At 49.7% G+C, this 22,718-nt stretch overlaps 1 protein-coding gene across 2 annotated transcripts in view; it reads left to right on the forward strand.

Moving 5' to 3' along the window:
* Positions 1-7,285, forward strand: part of TAF8 (TATA-box binding protein associated factor 8) — a 41,118-nt gene extending 33,833 nt beyond the window's left edge. For both annotated transcript variants that reach the window (XM_054493366.2, XM_063666982.1), the window contains exon 9: positions 6,808-7,285. In XM_054493366.2, the coding sequence (XP_054349341.1) occupies positions 6,808-6,892 (85 nt within the window). In that variant the 3' untranslated portion in view covers positions 6,893-7,285. The remainder of the gene's footprint in view (positions 1-6,807) is intronic.
* The last annotated feature ends 15,433 nt before the right edge of the window (positions 7,286-22,718 follow it).

Genomic DNA, 22,718 nt, shown 5'->3' on the forward strand with positions numbered 1-22,718 from the left:
GATTGACGCTGTTGTCTCACAACTGTTCGTGTTTTGAGGCTTAGTGGCACTGAGCACTGCTGTGTGCACCACCCACCCGTGCATTCAACTGGCCTGTAGGTGGGAGGAGAAAGGAAGCTAGAAATGAGACCAGTTAAGAGAGGTGATGTGGCTGGGCACGGTGGCTCACCCCTGTAATCCTAGCACTTTGGGAGGCCAAGGAGGGTGGATCGTGAGGTCAGGAGTTGGAGACCAGCCTGGCCAACATGGTAAAACCCCGTCTCTACTAAAAATACAAAAATTAGCCAGGTGTGGTGGTGCGCGCCTGTAGTCCCAGCTACTTGGAAGACTGAGGCAGGAGAATCGCTTGAACCCGGGAGGTGGAGGTTGCAATGAGCCAAGGTTGCGCCACTGCACTTCAGCCTGGGCGACAGAGCGAGATTCCGTCTCAAAAGAAAAAAAAAAAAGGGGGGGTTGATGTGAGGCAGGCTGAGGGCACTGATCACAGCTCATGTTCATTCCTTGATTAAGTAGATAGGGAGAAAAAAGCTTTCATTAAGGATTTTTTTTTTTTTTTTTTTTTTTTTTAGAGACAGGGTCCTGCTCTCAGGCTGGAGTATAGAGGCACTATCATAACTCACTGTAACCTAGAACTCCTGGGCTCAAGCGATCCTCCCACCTCAGCCTTCCGAGTAGCTGGGATTACAGGTACATGGCACCATGCCCAGCTAATTTTAAATTTTTTGTAGGGATGGGGTCTCCCTATGTGGCCAGGCTGGTCTTTAACTCCTGGCCTCAAGGGATCATACCGCCTCAGCCTGCTGAAGTGCTGGGATCACAGTTGTGAGCCACTTTGCCCAGTCTTATGAAGGGTTTTGATCTGTTTATGAATGACGGCTTTGTAACAGTGTTAAGGAGACTAAGGATTTCCTGGTAGGTGAAGAGTGAGGATCTTGTCAAGGGAGATGCCGGTGACCTCTCTCACTATCCCTGGAGCTCCTAGCAGAGATGAGCTGAGCAACTTCTGGTCTGATCTAAGGTGGCATTTCTGCTGGATTAAATCTTGTGTTCCCATGTGAGTTAGGCTGCCCTAACAAAAAGTCCCCAAAATCAAGTGGCTTAGGTCAGAGGCATATGGCTTCTGTGAAAGCTGGGTGAGTGGTCCAGGCCGGCTGGGTGACTTGGTGGTGTCGAGGTCCCTTCTGCCTCTTGACTCCTCTGTCACTTTGGGTGCTGCTTGCATGATGGAGTATGGTGGCCACCCCATCTGCTGGGCCCAGATTCCAGCATTGGGGGAGAAGGGAGGTGTATGAGGGCAAACTTTCACCTTCCTCCGAAGCAGGACCTGGAAGCTGCACCCTCCTAGTAATACGACCCCACCTGGCTGCAAGGGAAGCAAGGAAATGTGGTCTTTACCTGGGTGGCTCTGTCTAGGTAAAATTTGGGAGCTTTGTCACCATGGGAAGAAGGAAAAAGTGGATTTGTGGGGCAGTTGGCAGTCTGTCATAAATGAGGTTTGAGTGTGTGTGCCCAGGAATGTCTTGTTGGGACAGGCAGCAAGCCCTCTACTAACAATGCACCCCCTGACTTGCACCATTAGCTCTCCCAGCCCGTCCCAGAGGCCAGCAGGTAGGTGCTCCTCCAGGATGGGGGCCCCTCAGTGGGGTCCAGCCCGCTTCTTTTGCTTCTGGCATGTGACTGTGCTGGCTGCCCCTTCCTTCTTCCACATTGTTCCTTTGACTTCCATGACACTGCCCCACTTTCCTTGTTATTCTTGGACTTCTCTTTCTTTCCTGGCACTTCCCTCCAGTCCTCTCAGCCGTGGATGGTCACAAACACTCCACCTCTGTGTATGCATGCAGATGGCTCGTCTGCTTCTCCACCTCCAGCCATCATCTCTCCAGGACGCCTCGGCATCCAGCTGTCCGGTGATACTTTGATTTCAACATGGCCACAGTCGATCTCCCTTTCCCAAAAACCACTTCCACTCCAAAGCTTTCCCACTTCAATCAGAGGTTAGAAACAGTGAGGATAACAGCAGCTAACCCTCGAGTGCTTACCTTGGCCTGGGACCTCAGGCTGGATGGCACGATCTTATTTTCCCAGCCCCCCGCTCGGTCCCCTGGACCAAGACACTGAAATCAGTGACAAGACGGTCACTGAATTTTGCCCCTTCTTTCTTCCTGGCCAGTCTGATGCTGCCTCCCCACGTGGCTGAGCAGGTACCCTGCTCTTCCCCAGCCTCCATCCCTGCCAGGGCCATCTTCCCATAAGCCCTCGCCTTGTCTTCTCTCCCCTGCAGTAGGACTTGCAGTTCCTCCCTCCTGCTTTTCACTCCAAGTCCAAATGGCCCAACCAGGCTTCTGAGGTCCTCTGCCAATTCATTGTTTCTTTTGGATAATTCATTTTTCTTTTCATTTATTAAATATCAGTCTATCAATCTGGGCATGCCAGGCGCTGTGCCAGCTCTGAAGATACCATGACGAACAAGACAGACATGGGTCCTGCCTGCAGGGAATTCATTCCAGTGGGAAGACATACAAAGAAAACAAACCCAAAATTATGACAGACAGTGGAGGGGTGCTAAGAAGGACATAAGCGAGGGTCTTCACGCCCCGAGAGGAGGCCATTCTCATCACTGCTGTATCCCCTGCCTTTGTTAGAGCTCTTCCTCCCCATCACCTCCTAAAATGTTGCCTGACTTTCCAGCCTCTGTAGCCTCTCCAGATAACATTGATCCTCCCCTTGTTCGGTCACTCATTAAACAATTTTTTTTTTGAGACAGTGTCTTTGTCACCCAGGCTGGAGTGCAGTGGTATAATCTCATCTCATTGCAACCTCCGCCTCCGAGGTTCAAGTGATTCTTCTGCCTCAGCCTCCTGAGTAGCTGGGATTACAGATGTGCACTGCCACTCCCAGCTAATGTTTGTATTTTTAATAGAGATGGGATTTCCCCATGTTGGCCAGGCTGGCCTCGAACTCCTGACCTCAAGTGATCTGCCTGTCTCAGCCTCCCAAAGGGCTGGGATTACAGGCATGAGCCATGGCTTCCAGCTCTAACATTCAACAAACACTTATTGAGCTTCTGCTACACATAGTGCTGATACAGATGTTGGGATACAGCGGTGACTAAAACAAGGTTTCCCCTCCTGTGAGCTTGTGGGCTAGCTGGGAGACAGCTCACCAACAACATGTAGCTGGACAAGCCGCAGACAAAACTCCTCGGACACCGAGTTAAAGAAGGAAGAGGTTTATTCAGCCAGAAGCATCGGCAACACTCCTGTCTCAAGAGCCGATCTCCCCGAGTGAGCAATTCCTGTCCCTTTTAAGGGCTCACAACTCTAAGGGGGTCCGCGTGAGAGGGTTGTGATCGATTGATCAAGCAGGGGGTACGTGACTGGGGGCTGCATGCACCGGTAATCAGAATGAAACAGAACAGTACAGGGATTTTTACAGTGCTCTTCCATACAATGTCTGGAATCTATAGATAACATAACCAGTTAGGTCAGGGGTCGATCTTTAACTACCAGGCTTAGGTCAGGCAGGCCCAGGCCTGGTTTTGGGTCTGGTTTCTTGGTTTTGGGTCTGGTTACTAGGCACCAGGCTACCTGCCTTTAGTTTCACTTTTTCCTTTTCTGAGTATAAAACAATATAAAACAATATGAGAGAGTCTGTCTCTCTTCTCTCAAACAGACCTGTCATGTCAGATGGTGAATTTAGGGTCCTGGAAGGAAAGTGACAGTGTACCTGGGTTGGATGTTTGAGGAAGGTTTAATGAAGGGATTACTTCCAAAGGTGCAGGCAAGATCCAGGGGAAGCACAAGGGTTGGTGTAGCACCTGGGCTGGGAACAGGGAAGGGGAGGGACAGCTAGAACCTGGGGAGAGGCCCATGGGAGAGGCTTCTGCAAGAGCCCAGGCCTCAGGTCCAGGAGTCCTGCCAGCACACAGAGCCCTGCAGGGAAAGAGCCAACCCGGCTTCTGTGAAAGCTCACCTCACTCTCCTTCCCTCCTCCCACACTGTCCTGCCGGCTCTCTGCTGAACGGATGCCAGGGGGGATGGGGCCTGCTGATGTGGGCCATACCAGCGCCAGCCTGCCAGAGCCTAGGAGGGTGCATCTGGAGGGGCGGATGAAAGAAATGATTGCCACACAATAGGACAGCAGGGGAAGGAGCACTTGCTGCAGGGGTTGCTGTTTTGGGAGGGGTGGGAAGGAAATTTCTCTTTGAACAGAGCCCTGAATGCATTGAGGGGCTGGCCACATGGAGAAGCATTCCAGGGAAAGGGGACAGCAGGCATACTGCTCTGAGGCAGGAGTGTGTGTGACTTCACCACAGGAGGCTGGGTGTCTGGAGCAGAGGGAGCAGGAGAGGAGTGGGGCAGGGGTCAGGGAGGAGCTGGGCCGCACCTGCAAAGCCTTGTGGGCTTGATGTTATTCAGATGGAGACGGATAGCAAGGGAGTGACGGGAGCTGATTAGGATCATTCTGGCTGGAGCAGGTTTGGGGGATACTATTTCTCTTACAGTTGGGTCCACATTGTTTGGCATTTGCCAAACACGATTCAGTAAGGGGACAGCTAGCCACCCTAAGACCCGGGGGAGGTTAGTACTGGCCCCAAGAGAGCCGGCCAGCCTGTCAGCAAGGCCAAGTGTGACTCCTCAACATAACCTGAGCCTGTACCGAGGGAGAGAGAGGAAATATAAACCCGCAGATGACTCCCCTCCCCCGGGGAGTTAGCAGTATAGTCAGGGAGACCGGCAAACACACAGGAACCTGTTTTAACTCCATTCACCAAGACAGAGGAGAACAACTGTCATTGGAAGGTTGGACTTTAGGACTTAAGTACTGAGGCCGGGCACAGTGGCTCACGCCTATAATCGCAGCACTTTGGGATGCCAAGGCGGGCGGATCACGAGGTCAGGAGTTCGAGACCAGCCTGGCCAACATAGTGAAACCCGGTCTCTACTAAAAATACAAAAAAATTAGCCGGGCGTGGTAGCAGGCGCCTGTAATATCAGCTACTCCAGAGGTTGAGGGAGGAGAATCACTTGAACCCAGAAGGTGGAGGTTGCAGCGAGTTGAAATCTCACCAGCGAGTTGAAATCTCACCACTGTACTCCAGCCCAAGCAACAATGTGAGACTCCATCTAAAAAAAAAAAAAAAAAAAAAAAGGACTTAAGGGCTGAAGCCTGTGCCAAGTTCCGAATGGGGTGGGGTTAGCAAGTGAAGCTTCAGGAAGAGGTGAGTAAGGAGCGGGAGGGCGGGAAGGTGGGAGGGCAGGTGAGGGGGGTGTTGTCTCACCCAGCCTGCGAGGACTCAGCCACTGAACTGGTGTGTCTGGGGTGCCCCAGCACAGCTCCTGAGGCTTCCAAGTCCCTCTTGTAATATCTGTTTTGAGAGTGTCAGCTGAAACCAGCCTTTTCCCTTGTAAAGCCAGCAGAGGCTCCCTCAGCAGCACTGGCCATCAGATTGTCGTTCCCCCTAGGCAGGTTCAGTTTGGGAATGCCAGCTCCGAATCAGGGTTGCCCCCCAGAAGGAGTCACTGGAACTGGTGGGTCCTCCTGTAGGTTTCTCTGGAGGGTCTTTCCCATCGTGGTCATCTGGGGTCCAGGGTTGGAAAGGGCCCCGCGCCAGCTCCTTTACCCAGTGAGTTCTTGATGATCTTCAGAGGCTCTTAAATAGCCAGTCAGTGCATAGCCATAAAAAAGATTAGAATCCTGTCCTTTACAGCAACATGGATGGAACTGGAGGCCATAATCCTCAGCGAATTAACACAGGAACCCAGAAAACCAAATACTGCATGTTCTGTCACTTGTAAGTGGGAGCTAAACATTGAGCACCCATGGACATAAACATGGGAACAGTAGACACTGCGGACCACGAGAGGAGGGAGGGAGGGAGGGAGGGAAGGGCCTGGGTCAGAAACCTACCTATTGGGTACTATGCTCACTACCTGGGTGCAATATGCCTGTGTAGCCAACCTGTACATGTATCCCCCATATCTAAAATAAAAGTTGAAAAAAGCAAGATTTATAAACAAAGATGTGCATCATAGCTTTATTTATAAGAGCAAAAGACTGGAAATTAGCTAAATGTCCCGCAATGGAGAATTATTTTGTTTGTTTGTTTTTTGAGACAGAGTCTCGCTCTGTTACCCAGGCCGGAATGCAGTGGGACAATCTCAGCTCACTATAACCTCCGTCTCCTGGATTCAAGCGATTCTCCTGCCTTAGCCTCCCGAGTAGCTGGGATTACAGACACCTGCCACCACACCCGGTGAATTTTTGTATTTTTAGTAGAGATGGGGTTTTGCCATGTTGGCCAGGCTGGTCTCGAACTCCTGACCTCAAGTGATCTGCTGGCCTTGACCTCCCAGCTCACGCTGGTATTACAGGCGTGAGCCACCGCGCCCAGCCCCCAACAATGGAGAATTATTAATAAACGATTACATATCCGTAAGTTTCAATAATGTGGAACCATTAAAAATTATGTTTTGGAAGAGTACGTAATGAAATGGAAAAATGTCAATTATATATTAAATGAAAATATCAGGATGTAAAAATAATGTGTATACTATGATTAAAATTATATATTGTACATAAATTCATATACTAAATAAATAATAAATAGACGGTCAGGGGCTTCAGAGGCTCTTACAAGTAGCTTTGTGGGTACAAGAAGAACCCCCTGAGCCTTGTCAGTTTTTGCCATAATATGAAAGAGTCCTGGGGCCACACATTCTATTTCTTTTGAACTTTGTGATGCATTCGTTTACGGGTTTTCCTCAGCTATTGATAGTGGGTTTCTCATTCTTCTGTTTTACTTAGGCGCATACTGAAAAAAGTTCTTAATTCTGCGAACATCAACTTCCCGTGCCCAGGTGCAAGTAGGGGGGCAGCTGGCCCAGGGTAGAGCTTTGCCATGGACCCTGGCGCTCCTGGAAAAAAATTCAAGGTATTTTTCCTCCTCTTGGAGCTTGTGGCCTACCTCATCTCCATTTGATTACTAGCTTTTCTTTTTCTCCTTTGTTAAACAGTTATTTAATTTTGAAGAGATAATATATATATACAGTATAAAATTTAAAAGACAGAAAAAGATATAAGTGATAACAAAATATCTTCCTCCTCCCCTGTTTCCCAGAGGCTCAGACCTCATCCCTGGCAGCTGCTATTATGTTACTGTCAATATGACCTTATGTATTCTTCCAGAAGTATTCTGTGCATCAAATGCAAATACTATATTTTCTACTTCTCAGTGTATTTTTTGGTGATGTTCCATGTCAGTAATAAAGAGCTTCTCTGTTTTGTGGCTGCATGGTTGTTGTATAGTTCTACCATAACTTATTTCCCAGCCCCCAGCTGATGGGCATTTAGGTGGTTTCCAGCCCTCTGTTCTTTCAAGCATTGATGCAACGAGCAGCTTTCTGCCTGTGGCATTTTGTTATGGGTGTCCACTGAATGTGGACAGATGTCGCCCAGCCCTCAGAATGTGTACCAGTTGTCTATCCTGCACGAGTGCCTGCCTCCTTGCCACCTCAGTGTAGAACTCCTTGAACTTTGCTACTCTGATAGATAGAACACTGTGTCTTATTGTGGTTTTATTTGAGTTGGAGTTGAATTTTTTCCCCCCGGGATTCCTTCTATTGTAACAAACAAGTGTGTGTATATCAGCTGGAACTGGGAACATAGTCACCGTTCTATGTGATGATGCCCCACAGAGGGGCACCCAGGGACTCTGCCATCACAGAGGAGGGAACACAAACTCTTTCTGGGCTGGGACTTCAGGAAGAGCATCCCAGGGCTGGTGACATTTAAGCTGGACTTTGACCAAGACAAGCAAAGGAAAGAAGGACATTCTAGGCAGAGTGAACAGAGGACACAGGATACAAGGGAGTGGCAAGGGCTGAGTGTGGCAGTGAAGGTTAAAGATGGACCCTAAGCACCTTGTTGGCCTCGCTGAGAAATTTCCATTTTGATTCCATAGGGGTCAGAAGTGCAGAGGAGAAAACACGGTGTATTTGGAACAAATTCATTTGCTGAGCGCTTCCTGTATGCCAGGCACGGTGCTAAGCACTTCACATAAATTGTTCGTCCTCATGATATCCTAATGAGGTTGGGAAAATTATTATCCCCACTTGCACATGTATCAGCTTATTTATTTATTTATTTATTTATTTATTTATTTTTATTATTTTTTTGAGACGAAATCTCACCCTGTCACCCAGGCTGGAGTCTCGCTCTGTCACCAGGCTGGAGGGCAGTGGCGCGATCTCAGCTCACTGCAACCTCCGCCTCCTGGATTCAAGTGATTCTCCTGCCTCAGCCTCCCGAATAGCTGGGATTACAGGCACATGCCACTGCACCTGGCTGATTTTTGTATTTTTAGTAGAGATGGGGTTTCACCATGTTGGCCAGGCTGGTCTCGAACTCCTGACCTCAGGTGATCCACCTGCCTCAGCCTCCCAAAGTGCTGGGATTACAGGCATGAGCTACTGTGCCTGGCCTCATTTATTAACAGTAGTATTATTTTTGCTGTTTAAAGGAAGAGGAAACAGAGGCTTAGAGGCTAAGTACCTTGTGTGAGGTCACCAAGCCACTACATGGCATGACCCTGCCCTGCTCTCTCCTAACCACGTGTCTACCCGTCGCATCTGGAGAGCAGCAGAGTGAGCTCCTTTCTTGGATGAATTGGGGGGTATTGCCTCTCTCCAGACTAAAGGAGATGGAGACTTCCATAAACAGCAAAAGCTGTTCTGAGATTCCACGTCCCCTTGAAACATGCAACCGGTGACACCAGTTTCTGAAGCATCCTCTAGAGGTAGTCTGTGCATATCCAGCAAATACGGACACATTTTTCCCTTTTTTACACGAATGGTAGCATACTGCATAAGCTCTTCTGCACTTGCTTCTTTCCCCATTTACTATCTCTTGGAGGTCACTCCTGATACGTAAAGAACTTCCTCATTTGTTTTTGTGGCTGTAGAGTGTTCCATTGTATGTCTTATCCTAACTTATGACCAGTTTTCTATTTAGAGAAATTGAGACTATTTCCAGCCAACAATGCTGCGCTGACATGATGCTCATTTGTTGGGATATCTGCAGGACAACTTCCTAGAAGCAGAATTCACAACCTGTGTTAGTAGCTGCTATGGTCTGAATGTTTGTGTCCCCCCCCACATTTATGTTAAAATCCCCAAGGTGATAATGTTAGGAGGTGGGGCCTTTGAGGAGGTAATTAAGTCATGAGAGTAGAGCCTTTGTGAATGGGATTAGTGCCTCTAGGCCAGGCGCAGTGGCTCATGCCTGCAATCCCAGTGCTTTGGGAGGCTGAGGCAGGAGGATCACTTGAGCTTAGGAGTTTGAGACCAGCCTGGGCAACATGGCAAGACCCCTATCTCCACAAAAATTAAAAATCAATTAATTAGTTTAAAAGCCCCCAGAGAGGCCAGGCACAGCGGCTCACGCCTGTAATCCCAGCACTTTGGGAGGCTGAGGCGGGTGGATCACTTGAGGTCAGGAGTTCAAGACCAGCCTGGCCAACATGGTGAAACCCTTTCTCTACTAAAAGTACAAAAATTAGCCGGGCATGGTGGCGGATGCCTGTAATCCCAGCTACTCGGGAGGCTGAGGCAGGAGAATTGCTCGAACCTGGGAGGCGGAGGTTGCAGTGAGCCAAGATTGCACCATGGCCCTCCAGCCTGGTGACAGAGCGAGACTCCATCACAAAAAGAAAAGAGAGAGCTGCCTCTCCCCTTCCACCATGTGAGGACACAGTGAGAAGATACCATCTGTGAGCCAGAAAACAGGCCCTCACCAGACGCCGAATCAGCCTTGATCTTGGGCTTCCTAGCATCCATCACTGTGAGAAATACATTTCTGTTGTTCATAAGCCACCTGGTTTCTAGTACTTTGTTGGAGCAGCCTGAGCAGACTAGGACAGCAGCTATTGCCAAATGCTCTCCATAGAGGCCATGCCAATGTCACCTTCCTCCGGAAAAACAACCCATTTCCCCACACCCTAGCCAACACCATGTGTTTTACACTTTTGCCAATCTGATAAGTGAAAAATGCTTTTTTGGAATTGCCTTTGCTTGAATTTCTGTTATTATGATTGAGGTGAGCTTTTCCATATTGTGATTTTGAAATACGTGTCCTCATCGGTAAGTGTGGCTGAGGAGACAGCCAAGAAGTTCTGAACAGAGTGTGGCTTTCTCTCCTGTGCCAGGAACACCGTGGCCACCACATGTTTTCAGTTCAGGGATTGTCCTCCAGGGGTGCACATGTGTGAGGTGAGCAACTCCTTCAGGAACTCTGAGTTCTCCTGGGGAGAAACAAACCGTTTAAATCATCACAAGCCACTCCCCTGATTTGCAGCACCCCCTCTCCAATGCCAGAAGCTGCCCCCTCTTCCACCACCCTCTCCTGACAATCCAAATAGAACGAGCAAAGCGGTTTTTTTCACCCTACATTCCTCAGGCCGGATATATTCTAGAGAATTGTGAGACTTTGTCCTTAAGCTACCAAGTGCTCCCCAGGGAGATCGGTCACCAGGAGAGCAGCCACAAAGGTCGAGAAAGACACAGAAGGAAGCAAACCCAAGCTCTGTGCTCCTTCCAGCCCTTGCTGGTGCAGGTGCTACCCCACAAGCTTGTCAGATCGCCCAGGTACGGGCCAGGCGAAGCCATCGGGAAGGTCATTCAGCCAACCCAGAGGATGTAGACCCTGTCCTCAAGGAGCGCAGGGCGAGTTCTGCCCTGCCCTATGAAATACCCTCCCTCCTCTCAGAGCCCTCCCTTGAGAGCCTCAGTGCGCCATGTCTCGTGGTCTCTCCTGAAGGCTTCCTCTGGCTTCACAGAATGCTCTGGAACTCTGGGGTCTGGTCAGAGAGTGTGTCCTCAGCTTGTCTGGAAGAGGCCTGCATCCCTCCTGAGCTCTTGGAGGTGCCCAGGAACCCTGCTTCTCCTCACAGGGCCTGGCCATATAGCCAGCTCCAACCCAAAGCCCTGCACAGTGCCTCACCCACTCCCCTCTCCCAGTCTCTCCTCGAAAGAATTTTACATGATTTTAAAATAATAATAGCTTGCATTTACATAGTGCTTACATTTATATAGCACTTACTATGTGCCATGTACTAATTTAAGTACTTTATATTAACTCATATAATAAATGGACACAACACAAAACTCAAAAGGTACAAAAGAATAAAACAGTTAAAAACTACGCCTTCTTCCTTCTCATTCCATTTCTTCAGTCACCCCATTCCCCACTGCAGAAACAGCTACTATCACTGGTCTCATGTGCTCCTTCAAAGCCATTCTAGGAATATATAAGCACACAGGTGTCTATTCTTTTGTTATTACACAAGGGGTGGCTTATGAAATGCATGTTCCGTATCCTTGTTTAAGTTTTCCTGGTTTTCTTTTTCACTCCCCTGAAATTCTTACCCCCTTTCCCACCCCTCAACTCTGAGCACGGTGACAGGGAGGAAAGATGCCTGGCAGGTCTGTGGCCAGCCCCTACCTGACAGCTCCGCTAGCTGCAAGTGACCAAATTGCCCTGAGTCTCACCTTCCTCATCGATCAAGCAGGCTCATAATGCCTCAAAGGTGTCATGGAGAGATGTGGTATTAGAGATGACAAGTGTGGGCCAGGCGCAGTGGCTCAAGCCTGTAATCCCAGCACTTTGGGAGGCGGAGGCAGGTGAGTCACGAGGTCAAGAGATAGAGATCATCCTGGCCAACATGGTGAAACCCCGTCTCTACTAAAAATATGAAAATTAGCTGGGTGTGGTGGCTTGTGCCTGTAGTCCCAGTTACTCAGGAGGCTGAGGCAGGAGAATCGCTTAAACTCAGGAGGCAGAAGTTGCAGTGAACCAAGATCGCGCCACTGCATTCCAATCTGGTGACAGAGCAAGACTCCATCTCAAAAAAAAAAAAAAAAAAAAAAAAAAAGAAGAAGAAGAGATGACAAGCGTGATCCTGTGGAAGAATTGACATTCTTCCCAGGCAAGCTGCCTCCATCCCCAGAGATGTGGTCACCTGATGGGTGGGCAGGGGCTGGGCTATGGACCAAGCACACCCTCCTGAGAGTGCAAGTGACACGCAGGAATGGGAAGTGTTGCACTGTGGTTCACAGGTGCCTCAGCAGGCAGGGAGAAGAGAGGGTGACCTACGAGGGCTGCGTTCTTGGCCTGTGATTCAGATGTTGGCACTGATGAGTTGGCAGCTCTGCCCTCTTTTGGAAGATTGGATGGGCACCCTCCCCACCTCCAGGAAAGCCCTGCCCCAGAAATAGCCTGGGCCCTGCAGCCCCCTTCACTGCAGAGCTTTCTATGGCACAGAAGAGATCCAAGCCTGAGCAGGCCCCAGCTCTGGGTCCTCCCAGGAGCGCCAACCCTCTGAGGCCTCCCTGCCTCAGCCCATGCCCTGCCAGGGCATCCGCCAGCCACCCAATGCAATCGCCAGCTGTCCAGCCCCAGTCCCGCTCTCACCACCATCTTCTTTCTTTTTCTTTTTTTTTTTTTTGAGACGGAGTTTTGCTCTTGTTGTTGCCCAGGCTGGAGTGCAGTGGCACGATCTCAGCTCACTGCAATCTCCGCCTACCGGGTTCAAGCGATTCTCCTGCCTCAGCTGCCCGAGTAGCTGGGATTATAGGCATGTGCCACCACAAACAGCTAATTTTGTATTTTTAGTAGAGACGGGGTTTCTCCATGTTTGTCAGGCTGGTCTCGAACTCCCGATCTCAGGTGATTTGCCCACCTTAGCCTCCCAAAGTACTGGGATTACAGACATGAGCCACTGCGCCCAGAGACCATCTTCTTTCTTCTTCCATCTGATCACGTTCAGAAGTGTAAGGCCCATGGTTACATTCAGCCTGGTGGGAACTAAGCTTAAAAACCCAAACCCAGCCAGGCACGGTGGCTCACGCCTGTAATCCCAGCATTTTGGAAGGCCGAGGTGCACGGATCACCTGAAGTCAGGAGTTTGAGACCAGCGTGCCCAACATGGTGAAACCCCGTCTCTACTAAAAACACAAAAGTTAGCCAGAGGTGGTGGCAGGTGCCTGTAATCCCATCTGCTCGGGAAGCTGAGGCAGGAGAATCGCCTGAACCCAGGAGGCAGAAGTTGCAGTGAGCCGAGATGGCACCACTGCATTCCAGCCTGGGAGACAGAGTGAGACTCTGTCTCGACAAACAAAACCCCAAACCTTTTAGGAAACTCAGGCCAAACTACAATGGAGGGACCTGCCCAAGGTCACTGAGCTACTGTAATAGGTGCCAGAGCTGGGACTAGAATTCAAGACTCTGGCGAGGCCCTACCTAGCTCCAGCCAATTCACTTGCCCAAAGGAAAGGATGTTCCCAGTCCCTCCTGGCCAACTCCCAACCGTGGGTGAAGGTCCCTGAGGCGCGGGTGGACAGGGAGCCCCGGGACTGCACATCAGTAGCATTTTACGTGGAGCACATTATTGGTGGGGTTATTTTTACTGGAAAACTTTGAGGAGAAGTTTTATAATTGAATACATGTAAATTTATTAGGAAATATAGTGTAGAATGCCCATGAAAAGTAAAGTCTCAAGGACATTTCGCTTTTTTAGTGGCAGCTTCAGGCTTCTCTCCTAAAGCTCGAGGGGGTGGTAGGACATGTCTATTTGCTCCTTTTTTTTTGTTTGTTTGGCAATCTGAGAGGAAAAATATTAGAAGCCCTGGCCTAATTAATGCTTCTACCTTAAGCCGGGTGATAACGATCTGGCTCCTTTGTTACGTATCTTTTTATTCCATAATGGATTAGAAGCAGCTTATAACAAAAACAATAAATAACAACAATCTATGAAATTAAAAAGCAGGCCGGGCACAGTGGCTCATGCCTGTAATCCCAGCACTTTGGGAGGCTGAGGCGGGCAGATCACAAGGTCAGGAGTTTGAGACCAGCCTGGCCAACATAGTGATACCCCGTCTCTATTAAAAATACAAAAAAATTAGCCAGGCATGGTGGCGCGTGCCTGTAGTCCCAGCTACACGGGAGGCTGAGGCAGTAGAATCGCGTAAACCCGGGAGGTGGAGGTTGCAGTGAGCCGAGATCGCACCACTGCACTCCAGCTTGGGCAACAGGGTGAGACTTCGTCTGGGAAAAAAAAAAAAAAAAAGAAAGAAATTAAAAAGCAGAACCAGTGGAAAATGGACTTTAGATAAGTCATTTTGGGCGTGAGGACGAAGAGGGCCAGGAATAAACAAATAAATATACATAAGATGACAATAAATGCTGAGGGGAAAAATTAAGCAGGGCAATGAGAATAGAGGGTGTGGAGGAGGAAGGGCATTGCCATTTATTTATTTATTTAATTAGAGACAAGGTCTCGCTGTGTCACCCAGACTGGAGTGCAGTGGCGTGATCTCAGCTCACTCAGTTGCCCTGGCTCAATCAGTCTTCCCACCTCAGCCTCCCAAGTAGCTGGGACTATAGGCGCACGCCACCATGCCCTGCTAATTTTTTTATTTTTAGTAGCAACAAGGTTTCACCATGTTGCCCAGGCTGGTCTCAAACTCCTGGTCTCAAGCCATTCACCCACCTCAGCCTCCCAAAGTGCTGGAATTACAGGCCTGAGCCACCGTGCCCAGCCTGGGGTATGGCCCTTTAATGGAGTGATTACGGAAGCCCTCTCCCCTCCAAGAGGGTGACATTTGAATTGAGACCAATGGAAAAGAGCATTGGGTGGTACAGGAATAGCCAGTGCAAAGGCCCTGAGGCAAGAGTGGGCTTAGCGTATTTAAGGAGTTCAGTGTGGCCAGCATGGAGTGGTAAGGTGCAGGAGTGAGAGGGGGTTGGAGCATGTGGGGTCTTGTGGGCATCCTAATGATAACAGTGTTTACCATGAAGGGGTGGGCCAAACAGAGGAGTGAGATCACCTGACTTAGGTTTAACAAGCTCTTCCTGGACGCTGTGTTAAGAATTGACTTCCATCATAAATGTGGCAGCAGGAAGACCAGGCAGAAGGCAAAAAAATGATAGTGGCTTGGACTAAGTGTGTGACAGTTGAGGAGGTAAGAGAGAATCAGGGGCCAGGTGTGGTGGTTCATGCCTGTAATCCCAGCAGTTTGGGAGACCAAAGTGGGAGGATCGCTTGAGCCCAGGAGTTCAAGACCAGCCCGGGCAACATAGGGAGACCCCATCTCTACAAAAAATTAACAATAAAAAAAATTAGCCGGGCATGGTGGTGTGTGCCTCTGGTACCAGCTACTTGGGAGGCTGAGGGAGGAGGATCACTTGTGCCCAGGAGGTCAAGGCTGCAGTGAGCTATGATTGCATCACGGAACTCCAGTGAGACCCTGTCTCAGAAAAACACAAAAAACAAAAAAACAAAACAAAACAAAACAAAGAAAAGAAAAATATCAGAAATGGTGGGTGTATCTTAAACTGACAAGATTTGCCAAGGGATTGGAAGTGGTGTGTGGAGAGTGGTTAGGGAAGAATGCGGCTCCACGCCCTGAGGTGGAGAAGGCTCTGGGTGTGGGAGGCCAGGCGGGACTCAGGTGCTCGCTCAGCTGTGCACCTGTGAAGTGCGAGATGCCATTAGGCAACCAAGTGGAAACACTGAGTTGGTAGCTGGCTCCATGAGTGGCATTCGGGGGAGGGCTGGAAGTCATCAGGGTGGGTGAGAGTTGAGGACGTCATGTCTGTTATCCCAGGCTTACCTCTCGATAGATCCAAGGAAAGAACCCATCTAGAATACTTGGAAGGATTGTTGGGCTGCAGTTCCCTGCCTTCCCGAACAGCTTGATCCCATCTGGTGGTTGTGTTCTCTTTGTTTTTGTCATATTGTTTTATTTTGTTTTGTTCCGCAGTGGGCCACTATTCCCTGCCCCTCTTAGCTGCCCTAGACAAATGTACCATGTGGTAGGGGAGTAGAGAACTGACTAAGGTGGTTTTCCTTGGAAAGGCCTGGGTGTGCAGGGGCTCAGAACACTCACCTCTAGCCATGCTGTGTAGACATAGAATAAGATTTATTAGAGAAACTTGCGGGCAGAAAAACAGCAAAGCGACTGGGTTCTCTGAACCCTCCTTATCTCATAGAGGTGGAATTGGCCAGACTGAGCTGGAAGCACCAAGATAAGCGCTCAGGGAGAAGGATCTCCCACAGCCCCCTGCCCATTCTAGATATTTAATATTTTTTTCTTTTTTTTTTTTAGAGACAGTATCTCGCTCTCTCACCCAGGCTGGAGTGCAGTGGTGTGATCTCGGCTCACTGTAACCTCCACCTCCCGAGTTCAAACGATTCTCCTGCTTCAGCCTCCCCAGTAGCTGGGATTACAGGCGTGCACAACCACACCCGGCTAATTTTTGTATTTTTAGTAGAGACAGGGTTTTGCCATGTTGGTGAGGCCGGTCTCCAACTCCTGGCCTCAAGTGATTCGCCTGCCTCAGACTCCCATAGTGCTGGGATTACAGGTGTGAGCTACCGTGCCTGGCCATCAGTGTACACATTTACAGGGCAGTTGTGAGGAGGGTAGGAAATGCCTGGTCCACTACATTACCCTAGGAGCTTCCTGGTTGAGGAAAAGGGGTGCCTTCAGAGCTCAGCCACTGGTATTAACCAGAAGCTCTGTGTGATCTTCCCTTGAACTAACTTGGGATAATATTTGTCCTTCAAGGATCATGAAATCCTTGGAGGTTTGCCCTCCAAACCTTCTCTCCACTCCCATGCTCAAGCATCTCTCACCACCTTCACCAAAGTCCACTCCCAAGTAGTCATCACACTGGGACTCCTTCAGGGTAAAACCAGCCAGGAGACCAGGCTTCCAGCTAGAGCACAGGGTTTCTGAACCTCAGTACTACTGACATTTAGCTAGATTTGTTGTGGGAGGCTGCCCTGTACATTGTAGGACATTTAGTAGCACCCTTGGCCTCTACCTGCTGAATGCCCTTACTATCCCCCTAGGATGTCAATGGAAAAATGTCTCCAGATCTTCCAGATATTACCAAATATCCTCTGGGAAGCAAAATTGGCCCTGGATAAGAACCATTAAAGTCAACTAAGACACCAGGGGGCTGCATATTCAGAAACTAAAGCGAGACTGGTAGAAAACTGGGGGCAGCAGAGATTTTTTTTTTTTTTTTTTTTTTTGAGACGGAATCTTGTTCTGTCCCCTAGGCTGGAGTGCAGTGTCGCGATCTCGACTTACTGCAACCTCTGTGTCCTGGGTTCAAGCGATTCTCCTGCTTCAGCCTCCTGAGTAGCTGGGATTACAGGCATCCACCACCACACCCGGTTAATTTTGTGTGTGTGTGTGTGTGTTTTTAGTAGAAATGGGGCTGGTTTCTACTCGACTTCAAATGATCCACCCACCTCAACTTCCCAAAGTGCTGGGATTATAGGCATGAGCCACCGTGCCTGGCTGAGATTTCTTTCCCCCCTCAAATCAGAATACATCTTCACTGTTTCTTCTGTCTAATTTCCTCAAGCTAGACTATAGGAATAAAGACAGTGTTGTAACATTTCAGAGCCCCGGAGCCCAACTCCCTGCATAACTACCCTGGCTCTCTGGCTTGCTAGCTCTGTGACCTCGGACAAGTTACATAGCCTTTGATAACAAAAGTGCCTGCCTCCTGGGGTTATTGGGAGGATCATATGAAATAACATGCGTAAAGTGCTTAGAATCGTGCCTGGTACCTAATAAGCTGTTGCAGGACAGGCTCCCCAGGAGACTGAGGTTTGTGTGCAGCAAGTTTGCTGGGAGTGCCCTCAGGATGCACACCGGCATGGCAGAGGGAGAAGTGGGCACAGGGAAAAGCTGGGAGGCCTGCACTTGCAATGGAGGGGTGCCCTGGTCTGCAAGGACCTTCAGAGTTGTCCTGCATTGAGGGGAGGGACTTAGTGAATGTGAGCTGCCTCTAGGGTGTGGACGTGACCTTGGGTGAGGTGGCTCTTCCAGGAAGGACAATTCCTGGGGAGGGACTGCCAGCTGCTGGCTGGGGGTGTGAAAGCTTCAGTCCTGGAAAGGGAGAGGGTCAGGGAGACGGTGTAGCACCCATTGTGAGTGCTTGCTGACCAGTATCATGAGGCTTGATCGAAACAGAAGCAAGCCTGGGCAACACAGTGACACCCCATCTTTTTTTGTTGTTGTTGTGGTTTTTTTTTTTTTTTTTTGAGACGGAGTCTCACTCTGTCGCCAGGCTGGAGTGCAGTGGCGCAATCTCGACTTACTGAAACCTCCACCTCCTTGGTTCAAGTGATTCTCCTGCCTCAGCCTCCCGAGTAGCTGAGACTACAGGTGCGCATGACCACGCCCAGCTAATTTTTGTATTTTTAGTAGAGACGGGGTTTCACCATGTTGGCCAGGCTGGTCTCGATCTCTTGACCTCGTGATCTGCCCACCTCAACCTCTCAAAGTGCTGGGATTACAGGCGTGAGCCACCGTGCCCGGCCTACACCCCATCTTTAAAAAAAGCATGTTTTTAATTAGTGAGGCATGGTGGTGTGCACCTGTAGTCCCAGCTACCCAGGAGGCTGAGGTGGGAGGATCACTTGAGTCCAGGAGTTCAAGGGTTCAGTGAGCCATGGTCATGCCACTGCACACCAGCCTGGGCAACAGAGTAAGACCCCGTCTCTAAGATAGGTAGGTAGATAGATAGATAGATAGATAGATAGAAGCAAAAGTATCTTATTTTTATTTTTAAATATTTTTTGAGATGAGGTCTCACTATGTTGCCTAGGCCAGTCTCAAACTCCTGGGCTCAAGCAAGCCTCTCAAGTAGCTAGGGTTACAGGCATGCACCACTGCGCCTTGCTGAAAGTGCCTTTAAAATATTATGGCCACCCAAGGAATGACTGTCAGCCTCACAGTGACTCTATAACCACCTCCCAGTACTGCTTACCCCAAGCCTGCCTTCTCTACTTACTGCCCTCTCTGGAACAAAAATTTGGAGAGATGCTGTCACACCCACCCCAGCCATATTGCCCTGGGGGCAAAAGGCAGTGCAGCAGGTGCAGTGTGGCTCCCTAGCACCCTCCAGCTGTGTGGCCTTGGCAAAGTCGCTTGGCCTGTGGAGGCTGTAGTTTCTTCTTTGGTAAGCTGGGAGTGGCACTATCTGCCCCAAGGGAGATGAGGTGATGACACATGACACTGCACAGCAGGGGTTCGCAAAGTGCCATCCCTGTACCATCAGGACTTGCAGCCTCACCTGGAAACTTGTTAGAAATGTGAATTCCCAGCCAGGCGTGGTGGCTCACGCTGTAACCCCAGCACTTTGGGAGGCCGAGGCGGGTGGATCACCTGAGGTCAGGAGTTCGAGACCATCCTCGCCAACATGATGAAACCCCGTTTCTATTAAAAATACAAAAATTAGCCAGGCATGTTGGTGGGCACCTGTAATCCCAGCTACTTGGGAGGCTAAGGCAGGAGAATTGCTTGAACCCAGGAGACAGAGGTTGCAGTGAGCCGAGATCACACGACTGCACTCCAGCCTGGGAGATAGAGTGAGACTCCATCTAAAAAAAACAACAAAAAAAGAAAGACATGTGAATTCTCCAGCCCCATCCCAAACCCACTGAATCAGGAGCTTTGGAACAAGTCCCACAAACCTGTGTTTTGACAAGTGCTTCTGATGCACTTCTGAGTTTTGAGAATGACTGGGGTGCCAGATAGCACTTAGCTTTGTGCCTGGATCCTAGGAGGAGCCATGTCAACCTCAGATGGATCTCAATCTGAACCTGAACCCCACCAGCCACATGAACTTCAGGCACTTGTGAGCAAAGTGCCACCTGTTGGCTAATGCCCACTCCACATGCACACACGGGGATGCCAGGCTAAGACGGTGGTGCTGGACACCAGGGTAAATTACACAGGTGTCTTCTGCTCACTGCCCTCCTCTCCCTGGAGAATCCAGTTAAAGTGAATGTCAAGGGCAGCTTTAAATGGCCAAAAGAGGTCACCGAAAGACAAGTCACTCGGTAGGAAAAATAAGTACACAAAGGGCATCCCTCATTCCTCTGCCCAGCTCATGCACGTGCTCCCACAAGGGTCACAGGGCAGCAAGAGAGGACACCCACAAGGACAACCCAACAGTGCCCCATGTGGTCCCATGCTCTCTTGGGCCACCGGGCTCTCCTGGGTGGGAGAGCTTTGCATTCTCCTGCTCCAATTATTTGTGTGTATGTCCAATTATTTGTGTGTATGTCTGTCTTCCACACAACTGTGAGCCTCTTGCAAGGTTCCTTGGCTTGTACTGAGTGGCGCCCCCTCGCAGTGTTGAATTGCATTGGTGGAATTCTTTGCTGCCCTTAGCTATTAGAACAAATGCTAAAGTTGTGAACCAAAAGGCAGGAAGATAACAGATGGGGTAGCCCAGAGAGAGACAGAGAAAGCAGGAGCCTACCAAACCCTCTTGAATGGCTCAGAAAATAAACTAAGGCAACAATGAAAAGCGGCAGGAGATGCTCCTCTGCAGTGAGGAAAGCTGAAAGGAGTCAGAAGGCTCAGTCTGCAGAAGACAAGATTGAAGACATTCCATTTTCAAGAATGAGAAGGGAGTATAAGTGCGGTGGCTCTTGCCCGTAATCTCAGCACTTTGGGAGGCTGAGGCAGAAGGATTGCTTGAGCCCAAGAGTTCAAGACCAGCCTGGGCAACATAACGAGACCGTGTCTCTACAAAAAATCAAAACAAAAATTAGGCAGAGCATGGTGGCTCACGCCTGTAATCCCAGCACTTTGGGAGGCCGAGGCGGGTGGATCACAAGGTCAGGAGTTCAAGACCAGCCTGGCCAAGATGGTGAAACCCTGTTTCTACTAAAAATACAAAAATTAGCCAGGTGTGGTGGTGGGTGCCTGTAATCCCAGCTACTCAGGAGGCTGAGGCAGAGAATTGCTTGAACATGGGGGGCGGAGGTTGCAGTGAGCCGAGATCACACCACTGCACTCCAGCCTGGGCGACAAAGCAAGACTCCATCTCAAAAAAAAAAAAAAATTAGCCAGGCCTGGTGGTGAATGCCTGTAGTCCCAGCTACCTGCTACCTGGAAGGCTGAGGTGGATCATTTGAGCTCCGGAGGCTGTGACCTATGATGGCACTATTGCACTCCAGCCTGGGCGACAGAGCAAGACCCTGCCTCAGGAAAAAAAATAAAAAGAAAATGAGAAGAAAGTGTCCCACTTCTGAGAGTAGCATTAGGGCTAATGATCCTATGCTGAGATGGAAGAGATTCAAAACAGCAAGTCTATTGGGTCCCCACTCTGTGCTTAGACCCCTGCTAGGCCCTGAGAACCTCGTGCAGGGAGCTCACTCCTTATTAAAAACCAAACCTAGAACTGTAAGGCTTTCCTCTTGAAGGTGGGCTCTGCAGGTGGGGAGGGCTGGTGAACAGGTCGGACCTGGCTGGCTTTTGCTGCCCTGACCCCCAGAGGTGCTTTCCTTCTCAATTCTCTGGCCCACATGTAATGGAAACTTTACCCTTGGTCCACAGCTGAGATAGGCTGTGGCACCAAGTAAGTTTGCTGAAGACCAAAAGAGCTCAAAAGGGAAAAAGCAACAGAGTGCAAGTCACTTGGATTGTTGGAGCTGGCCGCCTCTGTGGCTGGCTCACTGGCGGGGTGCAGTGGGCTGCCTGAGATCCTTTGAGGACCAGGACTCCCTCATCTGGTGCCATCACATCCTAGCTCATGTCTCTACTTAGAAGATGCAGTATCTCAGCCCACCAGGCAAGAGCCACTCCAAGGCATCTGGACACCTTTATGATGAGACCTTAGAGACTCATCCCTAAAACTAAACCTTCCCGCAGCCTGATAACCTCAGCATTAGATTAAGTTCCACACCTTAGAAACAATAAGGTTAGGTATTCATGAGTCCACTAGAGACATGGACTTTGCCCTTGAGGAACAATTTTTTTTTTTTTTTTTTTTGAGATGGAGTCTCACTCTGTCGCCCAGGCTGCAGTGCAGTGGTGTGATCTTGGCTCACTGCAACTTCCACCTCCCAGATTCAAGCAAATCTCCTGCCTCAGCCTCCCAAGTAGAGTAGCTGGGATTACAGGCATGTACCACCATGCCCGGCTAATTTTTTTGTATTTTTAGTAGAGACAGGGTTTCACCGTGTTGGTCAGGCTGGTCTTGAACTCCTGACCTCGTGATCCATCCCTCTCGGCCTTCCCAAAGTGCTGGGATTACAGGTGTCAGCCACCGCGCCCAGCCAAGGAACTTACACAGTGCTTGATGATATTTAAGTACTAACTTGTATTCATCAATAAACTCAATATACTGAGCACTGCTAGTGCCAGGAGCAGCACTAGATGCTGGGGATACTGTGATGAGTGAGGTGTCCTTACATTGTGGAGCTTATAAGTTGCTGGGAGAGAGATGTAGACCAAGTAACACTAGTTGGGGGGAGGGAGAGCAGCAGGGACTGTGGGAAGCTTTGCAGGACCTGCTGTGGCCTAGCAGGTGAGGGATGTCTGAGCTGAAGCCTGAGGATAAAGAAGAGCCTGCCACAGAAGTGGGAGAGGTAGGTATGGAGGAGGAAGAGGTCTCCAACCAGAGCAGGGCTGGGGAAGGCTTTCCTGTAGAAGCTCCGATCCAAGCTGGGCCTTGAGTGTGAGCTGGCCTAGGGGAAGCCAAGGGGGCCCAAGCAGTGAGGCGGGGATGAGTATTTGGGGGTATTTGAGTATTTGGAGCCATTGCTCTGGCTGCTCTGGCCACACAATTGTGTGAGAAGGAAGTAGGGGAGAATCATTCTTTTTGGAGAGGCTGGATTTGAG

This window comes from Pongo pygmaeus, chromosome 5 (genome assembly GCF_028885625.2).
Source record: "Pongo pygmaeus isolate AG05252 chromosome 5, NHGRI_mPonPyg2-v2.0_pri, whole genome shotgun sequence".
In the NCBI taxonomy this organism is placed as follows: domain Eukaryota; kingdom Metazoa; phylum Chordata; class Mammalia; order Primates; family Hominidae; genus Pongo; species Pongo pygmaeus.